Genomic DNA, 27564 nt, shown 5'->3' with positions numbered 1-27564 from the left:
GCTAAGAGCTCATTCAGACGGGCAATTAAACCAGTCCTTTGTGCAGAGCCGTTGGCAGATGTGTGTGCATCCCCCTCCGACGTGCATACAGGCAGCCCATAGAAGCAGATGAGCCAGAGTCTCTGCATTCAGATCGGTGCACCTGCTTCTGCCTGCGTGTCAAACTTTGACATGTCGTCGTGTTTGTGCCAGTGCTGTGTGTGCATCCACTTCTAAAGGCTGCCTGTACGCAGCTCCGAGGTGAATGCACCTGCATCTCACAGCGGTTCTGCACAGAGGATGGGCTTAATCCCCAATCTGAATGACCCCTTAAAAAAGGATGGAACATAAGGCTTCATGTACACAGGACGTTTTTACAACCTCTCCCGAACGATTTAACTTGACAGATAGTAACCCATGTTTAAAACGTCCATTGTTCCACGTTTACATGACGCGTTTACGTTTAGAAGAATTTTAAAAATATATATATATTTTTTTTTTCCAAAAATGAAAAACGCGGCTTGCGTTTGACACTTGAAATGCCTCTAAACTCAGCGTCTGAAACCATTTTTTTTGCGTTCCAAACAAAGCCTAGAAACTACTATAAACGACCCTGTGTACATGTACTGATAAGATAGTTCAGGAGCAGTTAAAAAAAAAAAATGCTCAAATGCTCCTAAACGTCCGTTTAGCAGCAGCAGTGTACATGAGGCCTAAAAGTGTGATTTTTATATTTTTTTTATTCTTTTTTTTTTTATATTAAAAAAAAAAAAAGGTAAAGCTCAAAGTGAAGGTTTGATTTTTACTTTAGAACAGCTTTGTTACTCTATGAATGTTATGTTAGCATAACATTCAGATGCAATCAAACCATTAATGAAGACCCAAATAAGCATGATGGTGAGATTTGTTTTGTAAAAGGTTTGTGATTGCCAAAATTCCGAATTACATTGCATTTGCTTACGTGAGCTTTGACACAGTGGTTGTAAACTCCCATAGATTAATTGTACCTATAGGTAAGCCTATAATAAGGCTTACCTATAGGTACTGTAAATATCTCCTAAACGTGCACTGTTTAGGAGATATTTACTGTATATGCAGGTGATGAGATCATCAGCGCATATGCTCTGAAGGAACAGCCACCCATGCCGTTCCTTCAGAGCCCTGTGCCATGACTGGCAGCTCCTGTCAGTCACACAGCCAGAGTCCGCTGACCCAGAAAGGACGATGAGTGAAGATGGATGTGGCCTTCAGTGATGACAACCCATCAGTGGAGGGCTTTGTTTTCAGGTAAGTTTCACACAATGTGCTAGTATACGATGCTCACTAACACATTATGCCTTTACTTTGCAGGTCAGAAACAAAAAATAACCCTGTGGTTTACTTCCTCCTTAAAGAATGCAAATATTTAGGCCAAGAGACTTCATTGTTGGGAAGTTAGGATAACCAATGAATAGCTGTAGAGTTTTGGTTTAATAAACTGCCACAAACACATGTTCCCGAACCATTTGAGTACTAGCCTGTATATACCTCTTCATTAACAGGCCAATTTTCAGTGGTTTTAGTTTGGATTACTGGGTCATACTTTTTTTTATGTACAAAGCTTTCTTTTGGTGGTACTTAATTAGCACGCTTTTTGTATATTATTAGTATTTTTTGTACTATAGTTATATTTTGAAAAAAACTGATGTATCCCAATTCTTGAGACCTTCAAATTGTTTAGTTTTAGGCTAGGTTCACACTGTTGCACTCAGATCAGTCACTGATGGGCGTACTGGCAGGCACAACAGGGCGTTTTCCGAAGTCACATTTATAAATAGCACTAAAGGAAATACACATCCAACTTGCACCCCCCCCCCCCCCTTTTAAATGTTTTTACAGTAAAGATGTACAGAGGTGATTAATCAAGACCATGAAGACCATGTGTACCTTACATAGATAGCTAAACAGAAAAATTGTATGCCTATCACACTAAATACATTTTTCACAAACAGAAATCTGGCTGCCTTCTGAATATACATACCACAATCAACTTGTTCCTGAGAGATTTCAGCAGAAGAAGGATCATCCTTTTGGGATGCATCAGAATGGCTTGGCTGTGACTTTTCAATGATTTCAATAGCTTCTGTGAATGACATCACTTTTAAGGCAGTTAGAAGTTCGGAGATCGTCCCTCCAGATACCTACCAGAATAGAAAAACATACCTTTCACATTAATAAATCTCAGCTTTTATTGCCACTTGTGCTCCTGCTTTCAGTATTATATGTAAACGGAATTGTACAGGTTTGGGTTACACAGTGATAAAAAGTCACAAAGCCAAAAGTATTTCAAAGAAACAAGTATTTAGGTATCAGTGCATGCAACCAAAATATCAGTCATAATGTTATGTCTTACAACATAACAAAGGCAAAAATAAAGTAACTCTACAAAAAACTTGGATTGCTGTACTTGCCATGAAGTCCATTCCTTATAGTTCTTAGGACACAGGAATTCAGAGAATGTTGGGGTAAACTGCAGCCTACAGGAGGATTTGAAAACTGGCAAACAAAAGTGGCAGTGGCCAGCCTTATATAATCCCTCCTACTCCCAGCATGCTTGAGTTTGATGGAAATGCAGTAACAAAAACATGATCATGTACAGAGGGGTGGGCCCTGTGTACTTCAATAAACCCCAAGAAATGAATATTACAATAAATGCAAAAGATCTAATTTCTTTCACATAAATTGAGGGGCACATTAATTTAGAGACTGTTTTGTTGTCCATAAACAGTCCAACTCAGGGGTGGGCAACAGCAACAAAACAATAACAACCCCACAAAAAAAAAAAAACAAAAAAAAAAAAAAAACTGTATCTTCCTCATGGACTTTATGCCTAAAGGAGGCATTAGATGAGGCCTTAACATCCACTTGGAGTAAGTGTGAACAGAAGACCAGGTGGCAGCCTTGACAATCTGAGAAACAGTTGTCAGATGCCGAAAAGCCCAAGAAACACTCACAGAGCTAGTGTGTCTTGACAGAAAAGGGTGGAACTTGATCCTTGAAACCATGAGCTTGAATAATGATCTTACTGAGCCATCGAGAAATGGTGGAAGAAGGAGAGAGGGAGAGAGAGGGGGAGAGAGAGAATTTCTATTAGCAGCAGTAGACACACATAATATGAGCCATATCAAGAAAATGGAAAGAGATCTCCTTCTGGTGAACTGGAGCCGAACAGAGGACAGAATAACAATAATGTTCAGGTTGAGGTGCAGTGCCAAAAACCATGTTAGGAAGGAAGGAGGCCATATGCCCTAATACCAGCTTGTCCATTGTCCAGAAAGAATTCTTTACAGGACAAAGGTACCAGCTCAGACACACAATGTGACAACAAGAAAAGCAATCTTGTGAATGAAAGTGGAAAGGGTAATCTCCCTGATAGGATCAAAAGACACAGAGTGCTGAAAGAATCAAAATCAGACCCCATGGAGTTAGCACACAGGGGAAGCCAATAAGAGACATAAAATGGAAGTTGACTTTCAAGCTTTCAGGAATGCCCCTTTTCCTCAAATTCTAGGTTTCAACAGCAATACCATCAAACTCAATGACCGTGAAGTAGGTCGGTAAGCCCATGCCTGTGAAAAAACAGCCAGATGATCTGGAAGAGCCCATGGTGTATATGCCTGCAATCTGATCAGGGGGAGTACCAAATCTAGCTGGAACAGTCTAGAGCTGTGAGGATCAATGGAATGCCCTTTATTTCAATCCTGAATATGGGGAGTGTAGCAAGGTGCACGGGTGCCAGTACCTTGGTGAACGCTTGAGGTGTGAAAGGTAGGCTGGTAAACTTATCAAAAGGGTCCTCAAAAACATGCGCATTCTCTACCAGAATGGTTAAGGCTTTGTTAATATGGGATGGGCTGAATCCACAGCAGGAGCAGCCCACTTTTTAACAAAGTTCCTCTCATACAGGTACAGGACTCATGCCAGGGAAAGATGAAAAATGTTGTCAGGTTTCTTCTAGCCTCTGTAAAGGACAACAGGATACTATGGATGCACCAGAAAGATCTTGGAAACCCTGAAAGACCCTAACCTGGAAACCACACCGGGAGAAACTGCAGGCTCATTCTCTAGCTTCAAAGTGATGTGAACTGTGCCAATACAAGCAGATACAGTTTCTTTAAAGCAATATTATGTGTATATATATATATATATACACACACATTTTATATATATATATATATATATATATATATATATATATACACACACACACAATATATATATATATATATATATATATATATATATATACACACACACACACACACACATTATATATATATATATATATATATATATATATATATATATATATATAAAATCAGTCATGGCCGAAATTGTTGGTACCCCAGAAATTTTTAAAGAAAATCAAGTATTTCTCACAGAAAAGTATTACAGTAACACATGTTTTGCTATACACATGCTTATTCCCTTTGTGTGTATTGGAACAAAACAAAAAAAAAAGGGAGGAAAAAAAAGCAAATTGGACATAATGTCACACAAAACTCCAAAAATGGGCTGGTCAAAATTCTTGGCACCCTTAACTTAATATTTGGTTGCACACCCTTTGGAAAAAATAACTGAAATCAGTCGCTTCCTATAACCATCAATAAGCTTCTTACACCTCTCACCTGGAATTTTGGACCACTCTTCCTTTGCAAACTGCTCCAGGTCTCTTATTGGAAGGGCGCCTTTTCCCAACAGCAATTTTAAGATCTCTCCACAGGTGTTCAATGGGATTTAGATCTGGACTCATTGCTGGCCACTTTAGAACTCTCCAGCTCTTTGTTGCCATCTATTTCTGGGTGCTTTTTGACATATGTTTGGGGTTTTTGTCCTGCTGGAAGACCCAAGATCTCGGACGCAAACCCAGCTTTCTGACACTGGGCTCTACAGTGCGACCCAAAATCCTTTGGTAATCTTCAGATTTCATGATGCCTTGCACACATTCAAGGCACCCAGTGCCAGAGGCAGCAAAACAACCCCAAAACATCATTGAACCTCCACCATATTTCACTGTAGGTACTGTGTTTTTTTCTTTGTAGGCCTCATTCCATTTTCGGTAAACAGTAGAATGATGTGCTTTACCAAAAAGCTCCATCTTGGTCTCATCTGTCCACAAGACGTTTTCCCAGAAGGATTTTGGCTTACTCAAGTACATTTTGGCAAACTGTAGTCTTGCTTTTTTATGTCTCTGTGTCAGCAGTGGGGTCCTCCTGGGTCTCCTGTCATAGCGTTTCATTTCATTTAAATGTCGACAGATAGTTTGCGCTGACACTGATGCTCCCTGAGCCTGCAGGACAGCTTGAATTTCTTTGGAACTTGTTTGGGGCTGCTTATTCACCATCCGGACTATCCTGCATGGCAACCTTTCATCAATTTTTCTCTTCCGTCCACGCCCAGAGAGATTAGCTACAGTGCCATGGGTTGCAAACTTCTTGATAATGTTGCGCACTGTGGACAAAGGCACATCTAGATCTCTGGAGATGGACTTGTAACCTTGAGACTGTTGATATTTTTCCACAATTTTGGTTCTCAAGTCCTCAGACAGTTCTCTTCTCCTCTTTCTGTTGTCCATGCTAATGCTGGCCATACACTATACGAAAAATCGGCCGAAAATCAGTCATTTAGACCGTTCGTTCGTTTTTACGGCCAGTTAATGGGCACAAAATCGATAATCGTTGGGACGTTTTTGAGCCGAAAAAACTAAGGACGAGGTTGGAAATTTTATGCCGAACGAATAAATTGAAAGGTTAATGTGTTTCCCGTCCGAACTGTCTGCACTAGGTATATGTAAAAAAAAGAACAAAAAAAATATTTATGTCCACTGAACAATTTATCAGTCATTACTTGATGGCACAATTGTTTGCGGTCAAGGCTGAACGTTCGTTTTTCGAAAATGGGTTCGGACGATTTTTCGTATAGTGTATGGCCAGCATTAGTGTGGCACACACAGACACACAATGCAAAGACTAAGTGAACTTCTCTCCTTTTTATCTGCTTTCAGGTGTGATGCTTGAAACAATCTTTTTTATCTTTTATCTTTTTTATCCACAATTTTGAAAGGGTGCCAAGAATTTTGACCAGCCCATTTTTGGAATTTTTTTGTGACATTATGTCTAATTTGCTTTTTTTCCTCCCTTTTTTTGTTTTGTTCCAATACACACAAAGGGAATAAACATGTGTATAGCAAAACGTGTTACTGCAATACTACAAAACTTCTGGGGTGCCAACAATTTCGGCCATGACTGTTTTTTAAATAGTTTGTGTTTTACTGCACAATCCCTTGGAGGTCATAAATCCAGCCTTTGAGGAACCCTTGGTTCCCCTCATAATCGGTTTATAAGACCGGTGGCCCCAATTCCCTCTATCCCCCTGGCCACCAGTCTTGTATATTACCCTCCTATAGTTTTCAGTAAAGCTACAGTGGGTGGACAGGATTGTCTCAGACTCCTGGTCTGACCTGCCAACAGTACAGCATAGGTTATGAGTCTGTTTCATCCCATACACATGTTCATCCTATACACACCCACAGTCCTGCCCACATTGCCACCCATTCAGATTGTGAGTGGTTTGGACCGGATGTCTGAGACTATCCGGTCCGCTCATTGCAGCAAAGGCGCCCTTTATTGAGAAAGTTTTGATGGGGCACTTTCTGGCACATGGTCTGGTCTTGTCCCAAAATCCAACCCTTTTGGTCAGCAGTGGCCTCCACACTGAGCAATGTCATAGGCTCAAACTTACCGGTGGATCCCCAAATACTATTGCTCAGTCATCTGGAGGACGTTGAGGGAGATAGGTATAGTAAATTGTGTCTAACCTTCGCATTGTACTACGATAGGCATGAAATTTTACTACGATGGAAACTGCTGGAGCCTCCTACCCTGGCTTCGTGGAGAAGGTCGGTGAATACGGTACTCCCCCTGTATAGATTGACGTATGAAAGTAGGCAATGCCCTGGGAAGTTTGATAAAATCTGGTCCTCCTGGGTGGACATATAATGCCATTAAGGAGTATTGTTAAGCAAAACTTCTGACATTTGCACAGCTGGAATATCTGTTAAATAGTGGCTATCGGTTGAAGGTAGATCTTACTGTCATTATTCTCACTGCAATGATTGTACTAACCTCTTGTATTGTAATGCTGATTTGTTTAATAAAAATTTTCTGTTAAAAAAAAAAAAAGTTTTGATGGGCAGCACTGTGGGTGTGTATGGGATGACTCAGAATCCGCCCTGTCCATCTAACTATGCTGTGCAGTGGGCAGATCAGGCCAGGAGTTTCAGGCTCTCCATTCTGCTCCTTGTACAGCAAAGGTAGATGGACAAGCCAGGAGTCTGATTCATCTCATACACACCCACAGTCCAGCCTACACTGCCACCCATTCAGACTCTAAATTCTAGGGCATGATGGCATTTGTAGTCTTATGCCCTGTACACACGGTCGGATTTTCCGACAGAAAATGTGTGATAGGACCTTGTTGTCGGAAATTCCGACCGTGTGTGGGCTCCATCACACATTTTCCTTCTGAATTCCCGACACACAAAGTTTGAGAGCTTGCTATACAATTTTCCGACAACGAATTTCGTTGTCGGAAATTCCGATCGTGTGTACACAAATCCGACGCACAAAGTGCCATGCATGCTCAGAATAAATTAAGAAACGAAAGCTATTGGCTACTGCCCCGTTTATAGTCCCGACGTACGTGTTTTACGTCACCGCGTTCAGAACGTTCGGATTTTCCGTCAACTTTGTGTGACCGTGTGTATGCAAGACAAGTTTGAGCCAACATCCGTCGGAAAAAATCCATGGATTTTGTTGTCGGAATGTCCGATCAATATCCGATCGTGTGTACAGGGCATAAGTATGTAATGACAAAAACTAAGTAAGGAAGTAATGTCGCTGCTCCTGCTCTGGGAGATCCCTCCTCATGGAGCTCAGGAATAGAGAAAATTCTGTGTAAAGAGACGATGCTGCGGATTTTTCTTTGTACACAGCGTGAAATTTTAATCTAAATTACATTTTGCTTAACTAACTACACAGGGCTAATGGGCAAATTGTATCACTATCCCGGATTTTTTCTTTAAGTCTAGGAGTAATTGCAGTGACTTCTAAGGTGTAGCATCATCCATGAAGGACTTAAGTGACTCTAACAGAGTCTTAACGGCGGAAAAATTAGAGCAGTGATGGCAAACCTTGGCATCCCAGATGTTTTGGAACTACATTTTCCATGATGCTCATTCACTCTGCAGTGTAGTGGAGCAACATGGGTAATGCAGTTCCAAAACATCTGGGGTGCCAAGGTTCACCATCACTGGATTAGAGGCTGCTAATATCATAAGGGATCAGATAACGGAAGGTGTGGAAGCATGCTTACGACCTCTGTGGTCAAAGTAAAAAATTAAAGTTAAATAAAGTGCAAATACTAATGCGCAAACCAAAATGATTAATAAACTAAGGAGCTGCCATCGTAAATGGTGTTCCCACACAGTGTAAATGATATAATGAAAAATGTGGTGCTTACTTAAAGAGCGAGTCCACCTAGAAAAAAAGTATTAAAAAGCCAGAAGCTACAAATACTGTAGCTGCTGACTTTTAATAAATGGTCACTTACCTGTCCTGGAGTCCAGCGATGTCAGCAGCCGAAGCCAATCAATCGCTCGGCTCTCGGCTGCTGCTGCCGCCATTCTCTGTGAGGGAATCAGAAAGTGAAGCATTGCGGCTTCACTTCCCAGTTCCCTACTGCGCATGCGCAAGTCGCTCTGCGCGTTCTAAGTGGTCCCCGCTATCTCCTGGGACCTGTGTGTTTCCCAGGAGACAGAGGGGGGGTCCGGGAAGGGGCGTAAGTCTATTCCAGGAAGTGGGTGCAAATACCTGTAGTAGACAGGTATCTGCACCCCCCTCCCCCCTGAAAGGTGCCAATTGTGGCACCGGAGGGGGGGAGGAATCAGATGAGTGGAAGTTCCACTTTTGGGTGGAACTCCGCTTTAAAGTGTAATATGACATGTCTTCAAATAAAGCAAATGAACAATTAATAATACTGGATGTGCATCTATACACAAATAAATAATGTCTTCTGCATACACAGTGAAGTGCAAATTCCAAAGTGACAAATGCAGTGAGTAAATGTCATATGCAATAAAGTGCAACAATTCCAAAGTGACAATGCGGTGAATACATGTAATAAACATGCCTAATCTCAAAGTTCATAATATAAAAAGTGCTTGTGCAGAAAATGGAATCCAAGAAATCCAAATGCTTCCACCATGCATAGTTTGCCAGTGGTTTGCCCCAGCCCTTCACCTTAAATTAAAGTTGCAATTTGGCCCATAAAATCCCACATAACTGTGGTGAAATCTTTCCAGGATAGAGCTGAGAAGGGGTAATGCCCAACAGAACTCCAAGGATATCAGACTCGAGCAGAGTTCCAACAAATTCCATATTGTTAGTGCCAGGCACTTCAGGTGATGGTATACTGTATTGTGAGCTGAAGGAATCCGGGGCAGCAGGATTGTTTCTTATGTGTTCAGGATCTGACATGTTGTATTGCAAGGCAGGGGCAAGATAGCTCAGGGTACAAAAGACACACCTTTAAAACTCATGAACTGGCTGCTGGTAGCAGTAAAAGGCTCAGGTGTTCGAAGGTTACCATTGAGGTTATATTGGGCAATGAACATGGGATAGCAGGAATATCTGACCTCCATTCTTTGCAACAATTATAGGAGTAGCATATCTGCTCATAATGGTCTTCGGGCAAATTTTTGTGTCAACTTTATGTGATTGGCTAGGAAATTCTGGCCAATGAACTTATCTGCACAGGTTGCATGAATGTCACCTGATCCAGCCATTCTTTTGTCTACTATTCTTTTTTTCCAATTTTTTATTATATAGGGAAAAAGGCAGTTTCCAAAATATTCAAGCAACAAGACACAAGAAAATGTAACCATGGGTACAAAATACTACCATCAGCTTCTGACATTCGTAAAGGTGATATAAATCAGCGGTATGAAATTACTAAAACTGAACAAGGAGCTCATTTGTTTTTTTCCCAAAAATTGAAAAAAAAAAAAAAATTGTGGAATATTTTATTTTAACATGATGAATAAAATATTTTAAGACAGGGTGTTCAAAATATTTTCCAAATCATTTCTAAAAAAAATGTATGAGCAGATTATTCTAATTTCTGTGCACGGAGGACAAGCAAGTCCTAGGTAACAAACTGAACCCTCCAATGCAACAACAGTATGCATTTCTTCCTAAAGGACCTGAAAGTATATACTTAATTAAAAAAGGTAAGAGTTTACATGTATCTGATTCTGAATCCAGAAAACAGAATCATTTAGCTACATTAGTTCATCTTTATAAACTTTTGTGTAAATAATAATTTAATTACCAGTAATCTGGTTCTTCCCCCACCCCCACACACAACCATAGATTAGTTCTTGTTTTTATTTCCTACTCCCCTCAGAAAAATGGCGAGACCAACATCTAGCATAGGCATTTTCACATTACAAGTTCTTCTGAAAAGAAAAATGTGATTTGCAAATATTGTCAGATGAAATATGCATTTCCAAATGCTACCAGGATGACAAAACACATTCTTGTATGTAACAAGTGTCCTGTAGATATTAAAAAATCCTTCATGGATCGAAGTGAAGAGGACAACAATGATGACAATGCACATAGTTTTTCTCAACGTTCTCGTAACAAAATTACTTTCAATCTTAAAAAGACAAAAAAGTGCTAATGTAGCATTTTTTTCAATTTTTCTGAAAATTTCATTTTTTTCCCCTCAAAAAAACGGGAAAAAAAAGCGTTTTTTTTTCCGAGCTTCAAAATTTCCGGAAATTTATATCTCTAATCATGAATAGTCAAACATTGACCTAGATGACCACAGAAGAAACCCAGCTGGCACTCCTAAGATAGGGCTGTCGCAGGGAGATTACATACGGAGTGTACCTACTACACATTAGAAGACTGTCAGAGTTTTATGTATACAGGGAAAAAAGAAAAAGGAGAAGAAAAAAAATGGGGGAGGAGGGAAGGTAATTTTGGCATGTCTCAAGGGAAGCCACAAATGATCTTCAGCATCTAGCAGAACCCACATCGAGTAGATAAACATGGTCCACAAAGTCCAAGTTTTCAAGTACACCTCTTGTTTTTTGCTGCAAACTCAGTACCAGATCTTCCATCAAGTTAAATTCCTTCTTAAGCCATAGCCCAATGGACAGTGGCTGTGTATTTTTGTCTACTATTCATAGTTACATAGTAGGTAAGGTTGAATAAAGAAAATTATCTATCCGGTTCAACCTGTGAGTGTACATGTGTCAATGTCTATAATCACTTTTCATATCCCTGTATGCTGTGTTCTTTAAGATTCTCCCCCTAGTGAGTAGTTTGCTTTTATGATTTTAGCCCCCAAGTTCATTACCCTACATTTATCCACATTAAAACTCATTTGCCATATAGCCCACTCCATTATTTTGTTCAGGTCTTTCTGTAAATTTCTATATCCTGATGTGAAGTTGTTGCCCTGCTTATTTTTGTGTCGTCCGCAAAACTGAGATTGAGCTATTTATCCCATCCTCTATATCCTTTATAAATAAATTAAACAGAATTGGTCCAAAGACAAAGCCTTGGGGTACCCCACTTACCACTCTAGACCAGCCTGAGTACACATTATTTATCACCACCTTTGGACACACCCCTATAACCAGTTTTCTAACCAAGAACAAACATGGTCCATGCCTGCAGACCTCAGCTTGTAGATTAGGCGTTTATGGGGAACTGTATCGAATGCCTTTGCAAAATCCAGATACACCACATCCACAGGCCCCATCTAGATGACAGCTCTCTTCCTCGTAGACTGTTATCAGATTGGGCTGGCAGGAATGGCCCTTCGGAAACCCATGCTGATTACTACTAATGATACTGCAAATTCTTGAATATAGTCCCTTATCATCCCCTCCAATAATTTACCTACTATTGATGTTAGGCTGACTGGCCTTTTGAAAAACTCCAATAAATAAAAACAGAAGGCTCTTATTATATTGAAATATTGATTGATATATGATTATAAAGGTGTGTGTAAAGTAGAAACCTGCTCTAAAGCCACTTATGGACAGAAACAAAAGCAAAAATTAAAGAGCGTGATAGAGAAAACATTAAGGAAGAGAATATTGAGCTGTCAGGTGTGAGGAAGCCTTTAGCTTAAAGTTAAACTAAACAATATCGACTGGCTACTTTCCTACATACAGTGCGATCATGGAGAATGAACGTAGCCACACTTTAAAAGAAAGCAAATTCACAGCAGCAAAATAGGAGAGCGATAGGAGGTACCTTTTTAGAGTTATGAATACATACTTGAAATAGATTTTTTTTTAAAATGAGAGTTTAGTGTCAACAAAGTATGTGGTCCAACGCCAACTTTATCGGGAGCATGGGAGGCTGTCATAATTGTTTTTTTTAGGACTGTTTTATGATAAATACCTTTGTGTATTATGTTTATCTAGTTTTTTATACAAAGAAACTGATATATAATCTTGTGGTTGTTACTGGTTGCATACAGGGAGTTTAATTCTTGCTTTCTTTCTTTTCCATGCAGCTTATAAGGGAAATTAGGACACTGCTAGGACAATGTTTATCCTGTCCAATCGCTAAACTTCCTTAAACAGCGGCCGCCGGCTAAATTTTAGGCATGAAATCATGTACCCATATCCAGCTGAATAAGGTAACAGCTCAGATCTACAAACAATTCAAGATATGCTGGTCTAGAAATAAATCAATTACTCTAAACTAAAACTCTTAACAACTCGGACACTTATGTGAACACTCTATGACTATTCTCTGTGGAAATCAAAAATGTTACAGTGTAAAATGTTGCTTACCTCAAAATTGTCCAGTAAGGTTTTGGAAGGCTGAGGACTTAACCTGAAAGCATTGTTCAGTATTCCTAGGCCAAGGTTTTGTGCCAAAGTGGACCAGTTCTTGTCTGTGTCTTTACTTTGTAACAATGTATACAGCTTCTCTTTCGTCTCCTCACTCAGGTCTTTCAAGTCTCCTACATAAACATATAGGATTAGCACTTTGCCCCTTGCTGGAGTAATTAGATTCTGTAACCTTGCAAATGACTCAATCATATTAAATCTGCTAAGATATGTAGTATTTTCACCCTGGCTGAAGCAGTAAATGTCTCTTTAACTTAGTACCGTACATCAATCAGCCATAACATTATGAACGACAGGTAAAGAAGAATAACATTGATTAACTCCTGACAATAGCAAGATATATTAATCAGCAGATGAACGTGTTGCCTCCGAAGTTGATGTATTGAAAGCAGAAAAAGCTGCCAAGTGTAAGTATTTGAGTGACTTTTACAAGGGTCAAATTGTAATGGCTAGACGATTGGGTCAGTGCAACTCCAAAACTGCAGCTCTTGTGGGATGTTCCTGGTCTGCAATGGTCAGGACCTACCAACAGTAATTCAAGGAAGGAAAACAGGAAATCTGGCAACAGGGTCATGAACTGCTAAGGCTAATTGATGCATGTAGGGAGTGTAGGGCGTAGCTCAAATTGCAGAAAAAGTTAATGCTGGTTCCGATAGAAAGGTGTCAGAATAAACAATGCATTGCAGTTTGATGTGTATGGGGCTGCACAGCCACAGACCGGTCAGAGTGCCCATGCTGACCTGCGTCCACAGCCAAAAGCACCTACAATGGGCACATGACCATCAGAACTAAACCACAGAGCAATGGAAGAAGGTGGCCTGGGCTGATGAGTTCAAGAATGGTTTGAGGTACACTACGAGTTTAACACTGACAGAGGTACTTACAATGGTCAGCTTTTATTTATGTAAAACCTTTATAAAAAAAAATAAAATAAAAACTGTTGCTATAACTGCTTAGAGCGCATGTAAGGAGGGAGAGTGCTGCTGCTCTTGTGCACAGTGCAGGATCGAGATCAGGCTCAGGTAAATATAAGGGGGAGAGGGGGCTGGGGGGATTCTGCAACACAGAAGTTTTTTTACCTTAATGCAAAGAATGCATTGAGGTAAAAAAACCCTAAGGCTTTAAAACCACTTTAGGTTGCATAAAGATACAGAAACCTTTCTGTAAATATCTATGAATGGCAATAGGGTTTGTTTCCTTTAGGTTACTGTACATTTGTGTTTTTAGTTTGCTGGACTTTTTAGTATTAGTTGATGATCAACTTTATTGTGCATATACTGAAAGTCACTGACTAACACTGGAAATTATTAACGCTGGATAAAATACAGATGATATACCTTGTGGGCAATTGGACGAAAATGCTGTTGTGTATGGCTTTCCTTTCAGTATTTCCAGCACCTGTGACATATAATAATGAAATAATAATAATTAAAATAAAAAAAAACAGGAGTATCACATCACTAGAGCTTATACTGTCTGTTTATACTGTCTGTTTCCATGTAAAGCAGTATAAATAAAGGCAGACAATACTTGAGTGCACTTTCAGGACCTCTAGTGAAACATAACCAAATAAAGAGTACAGTGTCACCTGCTAATGTATCTGAGCCAGGGGTAATAATATTGAGTCTCCCTCTCGGAATACATAAGCATCCTGTAAGCTATTTAGACAGAAATTCATGTAGTAAAAATGAAATATTTTTTTCAACAGTTGGCCAAGTGTATCATATGAAAGGTGTATGTGCTGATTCTCACCAATTCCGTGCAGTACACTTTGAAAATATTAAACATAATGGTTTGCATGTGTTCAATGCACAAGTTACTTGGGAAACATCTCTATAATGAATGCAGCTGTAGTACTTACTAATTTTACAGTATATTGTTTAATATGCAACAAAGCTCTGCATGTTCCATCTGGTTGAAAAGTGAACCTAATAGTATTCACAATAAAGGTCTTCTTAAAGTAATGCTAGGTACACACGGGAGGTTTTTTTCATTTAACCCAGCGGGCTGAATGAAAAAAAACCCCAGAGAGGTCGATGTACTAAGCGATGTTAGTGCGGCGATCTTCCATGCTGAGCAATTGTGTTCTGACAGGGGAACTGCCCCCGCCAGAAAACACTGATGAGCGCTTACAGCCATTGGCTGCAAGCACTGATCGGATGCTGGTTTTCCAACATCCCCATTCGCTAAAAGTTGGTCGTTAGAATGACTTCTGTTAGACAGGCTGCTGTATACGCAGGCCGAATGGTTTATGTTGAACCTGACACATGCACACCCAAGCACAAACACAGTCCAATAGTCAATGAGCACATGCCCTAATCTATTGTTTTTTGTAAACCACACGCACTTGTTTCATTTAATACAGTACAAAACAATACAATACAATACATATAAATAACAAATTCCCACTACAATAATCAGTTTAATGTACAGAAGAATCTACACTAGACTGCACTTCAATTCTCAAATTAGTGGCCTACAAAGTGCATAATATAGTATTTTAGTGAACACCAGGAGGGTGGTCTTGTGATGTGCTGTCCGTGGACAATTCAGCACCTCTAATTAAATCCACTGTGGTTCATGTGGCCACAAATCAGATATTGCAAAATAAAAGTTTAGCCAGTTGTTTTAAAAGAAACATCAAATGATAATAGAGAAATATCTAATGCAAATCACTGCAGCAGTTAACCTCGTCATTGATTGCCATGTCTGTTGGTTTTGTTCCAGGAACAATGCCTTCATCTATATCATTCTCATCCATATCCTCAAGATTATACAGTGGTTCACAGTTTTCAATGAATGAGTCTGCACCTTATAACAATAAAATAAGATATACAATAACATTAATACCTACAAAATTGTGATCTTATCTTCATCTCAGATAATACAAAAACAGTCTTTTTTAACAAACAATGCTGGCAACATTTTAGAGTTCCATAATTTTTTTTTGAAAGACTGGCTGAACCGGTTCAGTATTTTTCTTATGGTTGAAACAAATGTTATCAAATGCAACAAATGTTTGCAATCAGAGTCATCTGTCTGAAGACTGTATAGTGTACCCTGATTATTGTTTCATACCTACTTTTAGAGAGAGTGGCAATGGTGCTGAATCCCTTCCATTTGTAAATGATCTGCCTGACTGTGAACTGACGATGACTCCGACAATGAGTCTTTATGAATTCCTCTACAACTCCCTACTAGTCGCAGGGCACAAATAGAAATCTGTTTAAAAAGAGCTTGTAACCAAAATATGTTAGGAGGGCAGTTGACATCCATATATAAACTTCCTGGAACACCCTGACTCTATTCACTTTTTTTTTTTAAAGATGTCATCATCCTACTGTAGATGTTTACATGTTTTCCCACCAGTTACCTTGACTGTTTGAACCATTTGTTCAATAAAGATATGGCAATATACAGTTGTGCTCATAAGTTTACATACCCTGGCAAAATGTATGATTTCTTGGCCATTTGTCAGAGAATACGAATGATAACACAAAGTTTTTTCACTCATGGTTAGTGTTTGGCTGAAGCCATTTATTATCAGTCAACTGTGGTTACTCTTTTTAAATCATAATGACAACACAAACTACCCAAATGACCCCGATTAAAAATTTACATACCCTGGTGATTTTGGCCTGATAACATGCACACACGTTGACACAAAGGGGTTTGAATGGCTATTAAAAGGTAACCATCCTCACCTGTGATCTGTCTGCTTGTAATTAGTGTGTGTGTTTATAAAAAGTCAAGGAATTTCTGGACTTCTGACAGACCCTTGCATCTTTCATGCAATGCTGCACTGACGTTTCTGGATTCCGAATCATTGGGAAAGCAAAAGAATTGTCAAAGGATCTGCTGGAAAAGGTAGTTGAACTGTATAAAACAGGAAAGGGATATAAAAAGATATCCAAGGTATTTAGAATGCCAATCAGCAGTGTTCAAACTCTAATCAAGAAGTAGAAAATGAAGGGTTCTGTTGAAACCAAAACATGGTCATGTAGACCAACTGAAATTTCAGCCACAACTGCCAGGAAAATTGTTCGGGATGCAAAGAAAAACCCACAAATAACTTCAGGTGAAATACAGGACTCTCTGAAAACGTGGTGTGGCTGTTTCAAGATGCATAATAAGGATGCACTTGAAGAAAGATGGGCTGCATGGTCGAGTTGCCAGAAGAAAGCCATTACTACGCAAATGCCAAAAAGTATCCCACTTTCAATATGCCAAACAGCACAGAGACAAGCCTCAAACCTTCTAGCACAAAGTCATTTGGAGTAATAAGACCAAAATTGAGCTTTTTGGCCACAACCATAAACACATTTGGAGAGGAGTCAACAAAGCCTATGATGAAAGGTACACCATTCCTACTGTGAAACACAGAGGTGGATCGCTGATATTTTGGGGATGTGTGAGCTACAAAGGCACAGGAAATTTGTTCAAAATTGATGGCAAGAGGAAATTTGCATTTATCAGCCAGGAAGCTGCGCATGGGACATACTTGGACATTACAACATGACAATGATCCAAAAAACAAGGCCAAGTCATCCTGTCATTGGCTACAGCAGAATAAAGTGAAGGTTCTGGAGTGGCCATCTCAGTCTCCTGACCTCAATATCACTGAGCCACTCTGGGGAGATCTCAAACGTGCAGTTCATGCAAGACAGCCCAATAATTTACAGGAACTGGAGGCTTTTTGCCAAGAGGAATGGGCAGCTTTACCAGCTGAGAAGATAAAGAGCCTCATCCACAAATACTACAAAAAACTTCAAGCTGTCATTGATGTTAAAGGGGGCAATACACGGTATTAAGAACTGGGGTATGTAAACTTTTGATCAGGGTCATTTGGGTAGTTTGTGCTGTCATTATGATTTAAAAAGAGTAAACAGAGCTAACTGATAATAAATGGCTTCAGCCAAACACTAACCATGAGTGAAAGAAAAGTTTTTGTTTTATCATTCATATTCTCTGAAAAATGGCCAAGAAATCGTAAATTCTGCCATGGTATGTAAACTTATGAACTGTATAGTATATGTACCATTTACTAAAAAAGGCCATCATCACTAATTTAACATAATAAACACTAGATAACATTTAGGTAACAAGCACAAATTAAAAAAACTAATCCTAAATCTTCATAAAATGTCTCTCACAAACATGTATGTTTAAGTGTAAATTTACCCAAAAGCCACGTCTCACAGCCATGTCTAAACCGCTGGCAACAAAAGTGAGTACACCCCTAACTGAAAATGTCCAAATTGGGCCCAATTAGCCACCCCCGTGTGTCATGTGACTCATTAGTGTCACAAGGTCTCAGCTGTGAATGGGGAGCAAATTTGGTGTTATTGCTCTCACGCTCTCATCACTTTTCTGAGATGCTGTATATCCAACTGGTATTACGCAGCATAATGCTAAACAAGTAAGGTCACTAAGATTTTGTTGGCGGAGGAGATATGTATATGAGCCCTAATATCCACAACAGTATCAGTGGCACATTTTCCCACTGGAGTATTTGGTACCTTTAATAATCAGCTGAAAGATGAGCACATAAAAGCACAATATATACATTTATCAACTTTTATCACTTTTTAATTTGTTATATTTTTGTTGAACTTAAGGGGTTGTTGTACATATGGTATAGTTGTATATGACAGCAATTTAGCCGTGTGCATGTAAACTTTCTTCCTATAGTTACTTTTATTTCAAATGTAATTCTAATAAGGTCCTTTATTCAGATTTTTCTCTACTAAAACATTTTAAAATCTGTACAAATACAAAACACCTCATCCTCCATGTCTTACTGATGGACCAGAATAAAACCAGTGTAGATACAGTACATTGCAGATGTACTAACACACTGAAATCTCTCTGGATCATTTACTTTTCCATATGTGAAAAAGTAGACCTCATTTATCAATCAGATAACATCATTCATCAGTCGTAGATCATATTCAATGCTGTGTAGAAAATGGTGGAGAATGATTTGAATGGTTGATACAAAGTAGTATAAATCTTATCTCCATCACTCTAATAAACAAAGCCCTGGTATCCATACATAGAACACATCATCCATTCCCCAAACAGCAACATGATATTACAACTTTGGGACAAATCTAGATATGAACATACCTGCTGCTTTCAAGAGAGCCGTGAGTTTTGTAGAACCTCTGCCAGCTGCTATATGAAGTGGGGTGCTCCCATCATACGTTGTACTATCTACACACGCATCTCCCTGTGGGAAGGAAGCAAATACTGAGCGAAAAGAAGAATACAGACTAGGCAACCACATGTCAGTGACAGCAACAGCAAAAGGAGTTACTCTTTTTTACAACAGCATTTATGTTGTGTATGGCCCAAAAAGGATACCTACTTTTACACTGAAGTGTGATAGCTTGACCTGCAACTCCCACATGTGGTCATAAAAATCTCTTTATTGTATCTAAAGGTTAAAAACATTCATCATCCAAATACAGTATTAATGTGTATCCAAATAATAAAAGAAACTGGTAGTATGACGAAGACCCATGTCTCTTCTTCACACTAGCTGTAGCTGCCAGCCCTGGAGCCTTTATGGTGGTGGCTGCAAGCACGGACTTGATAAATACTGCACAGGCCATCTGCTTAACAGTAAATATTGGCGGCTGTAAGATTGTGAATCTGCAGCATATTAGAGCCACCAGTTGCTATTGCTACAGAGTTCAGTGCACCCACTCTGACAGCACCATACAGCCAGGACAGCTAGAGGGGTGTAAATTCCAAAACAGATAGTCAGACCAATCAGTAGACAGTAGAAGAGTTAATGCACTGGTGGCCAGATCAGGCACAACAAACCAATCCTTAAGGGCTTGTTCACACTTGACTAAATTTCTCACTCTTGAACGCTCCTATAGCGTTACTATGGGCGTTAGAGTCACGTTAATAAGCTTTAGTACGGGGTTAAAAAAGGAAAAGAAAGGACCTGCTAAGTGCAGTATGTAAAATTGAATAAAGTGCACAAAGGGTTAAAAGCACTTACAAGATTGTTGAGTGTTAAAAGACATGATAAAATAAGGAGTCCTCATGTGTGGCATGTGTCCATCCTCAGCATGGTGGTAGAGAGCAGTGTAAAGCCGTCCAGCAGCTGTAAAGTGTTTTCATGCGTGTTGGAAAGAGGAGGCAGCAGGGAAGCCTGTATTCACTGCGGGACACACAAGGCTGATGGTGTCAGTGTAGAGAAGGGGGCGGTAACGCGTTTCGGAGCATGTGCGGCTCCTTCGTCAGACCTATGCTCATACTCCTCAAGCTGGCTTATGAATGGTGAGGGGGAGGAGCAAGGGGAGGAGTGGGGGCAGATGCTAAATATACAATGATAAGGGCAAAATGGATCATTAACGTCAGTGTTATATACAATGAAGTCCTGAAGGAATTTGACACAGGGGTACAGGGCACAGATGGCAGTGGTTAAATTAACAATAATAAATAAATATACAAACATAAGGTTGACATTGAATCAATATACAGGTGTGTTACATGGTCGGCCGGGTGTCTATATGCATGTGTTACAAAGGTGGCCGAGCATTTGTACACATGCAAATAGGGTCGTAAGTCTAATGTTCAGTTGACAATGAATAAATCTACAGCCGTGTTACAAGGGAGGCCAGGCGTTTATACACATGTGTTACAGGGGCGGCCAGGCATCTATGTGCACGTGTTACAAAGGCAGGTGGGCGTTTGTACACATGCAAATAAGGTCGTGAGTCTAATGTGGAATTAACAATGAATAAATATGTAGCCGTGTTACAAGGGCAGCCGGGGAGCTATACACCTGTGTTACAGGGGCGGCCAGGCATCTGTACACATGCAAATGAAGTAATAAATCTGTTGTAAGGGGATAAAAAAAAAAGGAATAAGCGATAGTGTATAGTGGATGTTGTGTGAATTGTACTGATTATGTCTGTAACAATGATAAAACAATGCTGAATATTACTTTACTATGAATAAGTGTATAGGTGTGTTACAAGGGCGGCCAGGCATCTATACACTAAAGACAGATAGAGGAAAATAGTGGATGCTTATACAAGTTGTACGAATTGTGCAGATTATGCCTGTAGCAATAATCTCACGGTGAGAGGTATTACTTAACTGTGTACTAGTATATAGAAGTGTTACAGGGGCGGCTGGGCGTCTATAAACTACAAAAGGGTAATAGGAGGTGGTGGATACTTATGCAAATAGTGCAGATTATGCCTGTAGCAATACTCTGATGATAATAGATAACAATAGATAATAACTGTAGATTGTAAATAAGTATGCGAGTGTGTTGCAGGGGCGGCCGGGCATTTACAGACCCTTAAATAAGGTCACAAATCTACTATAAGGAAAGAACTTATAGGAATAGGTAATAAGATGTAATGGATGCTCTACAAATAGTATTTGATTGCGACAGATGGCAGATATGTACATGTATAACAGGCAAACACCATGACGTATGGATATAACAAGGGGGATGAATGATAAATGAACCATAATATCACAGTCTCTATGTTAAATGTGGTATCATCTAGAGTAAGGTGCTAATTTCCAATTCTTCATTGATACCTCCAGGAGAAAGTATGTCAAGAGCGTATATCCAATAAGTCTCCCGTTGACAGAGACGTTTAAATGTCTCTGCCGCAGGGAGAGTGGCTGGTATGGATTTGATGATCCATACTTTTAGGCCTACGGTGGATTTAGGTTGATGTTGGGTGAAATGTCGTGGGACGCTATGGTGGTCTTTACCGGCCTCGATGAATCAGCGGTGCTCACCAAAATGCTGGCGTAGGGGGCGTATAGTTCGACCTCCATAGTGGAGGCCGCAGGGGCAGGTCAGGCAGTATACTACATGGTCTGTGGACCAGGTGTAGAATTCCGAAATTTTGTATGTTTTATTTTTAATCGTGAATGTTTTTTGACCATGTTGTACAAAAGTGCATGTAAGGCAAAAGGGTTTGCGGCATTGATACATCCCAATCATAAAAAAGAGTTGGAGTGAAGATGACATATTTGTTTTCTTTTTGAGTTTGCTTGGGGCAATCTTACCTATTTTTTAGGGCCCAGCCTCTTCTCCACCAGGCCGTCAAAAAGAAAATACACCGAAGAGGTTGTAGTGGACGAGGAGGAAAACTTAAACCCAAGCCCACACAGCAGAAAACAACGCCTATGGTGAAGATTTTCAACTTATCTTCACACACACTCACAACGCAGGAAACTATCTTACTCACACAAGGACTTACTTTCGCACCAACTAATTTGCCTAACGCCTTCCAGTTGTTCAAAGATGTGAACAAGTTTATCCGAGACCTTACCCTCAAAAGATTTTATAATATAAAAGCAGCTAAAGATGCATCTATTATTTCAATTGACACAACCTCCCCCTCTTCAGCCTATAGCAACATCCTAGACGAAAAAATAGCCTTGGATATATTAGAAGAATTATATCACAAAGGAACTGGACCACTCCTTAACCCTGAATCAGATGCCCTTTTATATACCCAAAATCTAAATTGTTCTCCTGCAGTTAAACACACCAATTTTCGTCCCCTGTCTAATTTTTATCCAACACAATCTAAAGGCCCATGCCTTGAAACATTTTACCGCATGGTATACTCTGAATTATTGATGATGTGCCAACAGCAACACAACCCCTATAAAAATCACAATTTAACATACCCAGAAAGATTAGCCCTCAATGTATTGAAAACCAATGAGAATGTTATCATTAAATAAGCAGATAAGGGCGGTAGCATTGTGCTGCAAAACCGGGTAGACTACATAAAAGAGGCCAGTAGACTACTCGGAGACTCACGAACCTATACAAAATTGCAAGAGGACCCCCTACCTAGTTTCACCATTGATGCTACAATTTTAGTTAACCAAGCCACCAAAGATAATGTAATTACCAAAAACGAAGCTTCATTCTTGGTTAAAAAATATCAAACTCCGTATTTCTATCATTTGCCAAAGGTACATAAAAGCACTACCAACCCCCCAGGCAGACCCATAGTTGCCTCTATGAACAGTATTACTAGTGGTTTTTCCCAGTATGTAGACCTTTTTCTACAACCTTTTGTTTCCAATTTACAATCCCATATCAAAGATGGAGTACACCTGCTTGAACTATTAGGTCCATACCAATGGGAGCCCAACTACACCTGGCTCTCACTGGATGTCCAATCATTATACACATCCACCCCCCATAATGTCGGCATGCAGGCCATACAACACTTTCTGTCAGAAGACATGTATTCATCCAAACCAAGTTAAATTCATTCAAGATGCCACATTATTCTGCCTGACTATTTATTTCATGTCTGAAGACCATTACTACCTTCAAACCCATGGCACTGCCATGGGCACCAATTTTGCACCTTCATATGCCAACTTAACTATGGGTCTTTGGGAAACACGATACATATGGGCGAATAACCCTTTCATGGCCAAAATTATATTTTACAGTCGTTATATTGATGACGTCATTATTATCTGGGACGGTAATACCGGTGATATTGAATCTTTCGTTTCCCATTGTAATAATAACAACATGGGCTTATCCTTTACATTGGTTCACGATAAAACACATCTAGCATTCTTAGACCTTGATCTATTTCATGATACTGGTTGCACTCATGCAAAAAATTATTGCAAACCCACTGCTGGGAATTCCTATCTGCACTGTAATAGTTGCCATCACCCTCGTTGGTTAAAAACATTCCAAAAAGTCAATTCTGCCGTCTCAGACATAATTGCACCATGCAGTCATGAAAAAGGCTGCCCTCCATCACTCATCGAACAAGCCTACACCACATACGTTAATCCTGACACTCATACCCATAAAATGAATTCATCAAAGGACATTCGGTTCACGACTCAATTTCATAACAAATACAAAAATATGGAACACATAGTTCATAAACATTGGCCAATACTACTGCAGGATCCCCATCTCAAAGACAGTATACCAAATAAACCTAAATTTTCATATAGGAAAGCACCTAACATTAAGGGAAAGATTACCCCAAGCAAATTCAAAAAGTAAACAAATACGTCATCTTCACTCCAACTCTTTTTTATGATTGGGATGTATCAATGCCGCAAACCCCTTTGACTTACATGCAGTCCATGCAGTTTTGTACAACATGGTCAAAAAACATTCACGATTAAAAATAAAACATACAAAATTTCGGAATTCTACACCTGTTCTCCAGACCATGTAGTATACTGTCTGACCTGCCCCTGCAGCCTCCACTATGTAGGTCCAGAAAAAGTTTTCCCCAAAAGGAAGGTGGGACTTTAAAGGCATAAATTGTCAACAAAAATTGATAAAAAGTATATTTTATTCTAGCAAATATTGAAAAAGTTTTTTATATAAACCAATAAAATTGATAAATACAAGCATATACGTAAAAATATTATTAAACAGAGCCTATGAAATGCATGGTGTCTTCAAGGGCTGAAAGAGACAAGAGACACCCAAATTGTAGCAAACATATAGGCATTAAATAGATCCAAATGTAATAACATATGAGCATTCGATGAATCCTACGTGTTACGAAGTGTTTTACACTTCTACTCCAGGGATAATTCGATATGCATACATATTGTGCGTGTAACCATCTAGAATGTAAGAATACATACATATTATCAACAACATAGCTGAGTCATGTACTTATATCCATCAGAGGCAACAAATGATAAAAAAAAAAAAAGAAAAAAAAAAGAAGGATACGTCAGTGAGGCTATCGTACCTACGCATCCAAAGAGCAAACAGAGCCTGAACAGTCGGACTTGGAAGACAAAGGGAAAAGGATTCCCGTCTGATGAAAAAGGTGGGCCCGGAAAACACCCGGACACAAACCAGGACCGTAAAAAAGCTGGAGGCTGAGAAATAGGAAGGAGCAGAGTATAAGAAGATCACAGTGAAAGCAATGGGCCAAAACACAATAATGTGAAAAAAGCCTAGTATAAAGATTAAGATATAAAGTATAAAATATCTCAAATATCCATAAACTATATAAGGTATATACCTCAAATGGAATGCTGTGCATATATATGAACACAGACGGTGAACATTGGAAAGGTGCCAAGTCAGGGAGAGCAGAGGTTCATCATTAGTTCAAAGCAATTGAGAATGTCCATATATCTATGGAGCTGGGAAGTCAGAGCAAAGCTTCCCTCTGCCTATTAGCTACGCCCGTGTTGTCTGCTATGCCCTGGTGTCCTCTGTGCAGTCAGAACCTATTCCTTCTATGCAGTCGGAGTCATATATATATATATATATATATATATATATATATATATATATATATATATATATATATATATATATATATATATATATATATATATATATATATATATATATATATATATATATATATATATATATATATATTTTTTGGTCATGTTTTTCTGCACCTGATTCTGCACCTCTTTTTTCTACTTTTTCCATTCATTCAATCTTTCATTCCTGTACATTCTCGCTGATATCTTTCTGGGGTGGACCATGTGATTCATCTAGTCACAATCCCGGCACGCCCAGGCCGGTCTGGGCTGACACAGGGATCCGGCGCTTCACTGCACTGTTTCTGGTTTTGCCTGCTCCGTCTGGCCTTTCCTCTGCGATCACCTTTTCTTCCCACCAGCATCTGACTGTCGATGCGATCGCATACAGATTCTGTGTGTGCGGCCGCTTCGACAGTCTAAGGAGACCCATCGCCATCTCTTTCGGTCTCCTTCGTTGTGCTTAGTGGTTCCCTAGGTGACCGCGCATGCATGTCGGTGGGAGTGCGACGCATGACGTCACTCCTCCCGCATCAACTATGCACGTGTGAGGCACTCGGCATCAGGCCAGATTGCCCGCGCTTGCAGGGAGGCTGGGGCCGGTATTTGGAGCCTGTATTTAAAGTTATCCCCAGCAGTGGTGCATTCAGTACTGTGATTTTCACGGGACGATGCGCTCCTGGTAGGGCCCTTTCAGGTAATTACTTTTTTGAATACAGGGTACTCTGGGTCTCATGAAGTGTGGATTGAATCTATACCACCTGCTTTGCAATTCACAGATGACTCTTTGGTGGACTAGTATATCTGTGGGATATCTCAAAAGCTTTGCTCTGACTTCCCAGCTCCATAGATATATGGACATTCTCAATTGCATCGAACTAATGATGAACCTCTAGTCTCCCTGACTTGACACCTTTCCAATGTTCACCGTCTGTGTTCATATATATGCACAGCATTCCATTTGAGGTATATACCTTATATAGTTTATGGATATTTGAGATCTTTTATACATTATCTTTATACTAGGCTTTTTTCACAATATTGTGTTTTGGCCCATTGCTTTCACTGTGATCTTTTTATACTCTGCTCCTTCCTATTTCTAAGACTCCAGCTTTTTTGCGGCCCCGGTTTGTGTCCGGGTGTTTTCCCGGCCCACCTTTTTCATCAGACGGGAATCCTTTTCCCTTTGTCTTCCATGTCCGACTGTTCAGGCTCTGTTTGTTCTTTGGATGTGTAGGTACAATAGCCTCACTGACATATCCTTTTTTTTATCATTTGTTGCCTCTGATGGATATAAGTACTTGACTCAGCCATGTTGTTGATAATATGTATGTATTCTTATATTCTAGATGGTTACACGCACAATATGTATGCATATCGAATTATCCCTGAAGAAGTGTAAAACACTTCGTAACGCGTAGGATTCATCGAATGCTCATATGTTATTACATTTGGATCTATTTAATGCCTATATGTTTGTTACAATTTGGGTGTCTCTTGTCTCTTTCAGCCCTTGAAGACACCATGCATTTCATAGGTTCTATTTAATAACATTTTTACGTATATGCTTGTATTTATCAATTTTCTTGGTTTATATGAAAAACTTTTTTAATATTGGCTAAAATAAAATATACTTTTTATCAATTTTTGTTGACAATTTATGCCTTTAAAGTCCCACCTTCCTTTTGGTGAAAACTTTTTCTGTATCAATTTGGGATGTCGGCCAATTTCAGCAGATGAGTTATTATACCCACACCTCCAATCCTTTGACATTTATCCACTATGTAGGTCGAATTATACGCGCCCTACGCCAGCGTTTTGGAAAGCACTGCCGATTCATTGAGGCCGGTAAAGACCACCATAGCGTCCCACGACATTTCACCCATCACCCTAAATCCACCGTAGGCCTAAAAGTATGGATCATCAAATCCATACCAGCCACTCTCCCTGTGGCAGAGAGATTTAAACGTCTCTGCCAACGGGAGACGGATTGGATATACGCTCTTGACGTACTTTCGCCTGGAGGTATCAATGAAGAATTGGAAATTAGCACCTTACTCTAGATGATACCACATTTAACATACAGACTGTGATATTATGGTTCATTTATCATTCATTCCTCCTTATTATCATATCCATACGTCATGGTGTTTTCCTGTTATACATGTACATATCTGCCATCTGTCACAATCAAATACTATTTGTAGAGCATCCATTACATCTTATTACCTATTCCTATAAGTTAATTCCTTATAGTAGATTTGTGACCTTATTTGCGTGTCTGTAAATGCCCGGCCGCCCCTGCA

At 39.5% G+C, this 27564-nt stretch overlaps 1 protein-coding gene across 5 annotated transcripts in view; it reads right to left on the bottom strand.

The window, feature by feature from the left end:
• Window positions 1–27564, bottom strand: part of NFKB1 (nuclear factor kappa B subunit 1) — a 214741-nt gene that overhangs the window by 4425 nt on the left and 182752 nt on the right. For all 5 annotated transcript variants that reach the window (XM_073601654.1, XM_073601638.1, XM_073601643.1 and 2 more), the window contains 5 exons: window positions 19091–19193; window positions 15651–15772; window positions 14299–14359; window positions 12902–13074; window positions 2000–2159 (listed from right to left, as the gene is read on the bottom strand). In XM_073601654.1, coding sequence (XP_073457755.1) covers window positions 2000–2159; window positions 12902–13074; window positions 14299–14359; window positions 15651–15772; window positions 19091–19193 — 619 coding nt within the window. The remainder of the gene's footprint in view (window positions 1–1999; window positions 2160–12901; window positions 13075–14298; window positions 14360–15650; window positions 15773–19090; window positions 19194–27564) is intronic.

This window comes from Aquarana catesbeiana, linkage group LG01 (assembly GCF_042186555.1).
Source record: "Aquarana catesbeiana isolate 2022-GZ linkage group LG01, ASM4218655v1, whole genome shotgun sequence".
Classification (NCBI taxonomy): domain Eukaryota; kingdom Metazoa; phylum Chordata; class Amphibia; order Anura; family Ranidae; genus Aquarana; species Aquarana catesbeiana.
Note: the sequence above shows the minus strand (reverse complement) of the source record. Positions and strands in the feature narration are given on the sequence as shown.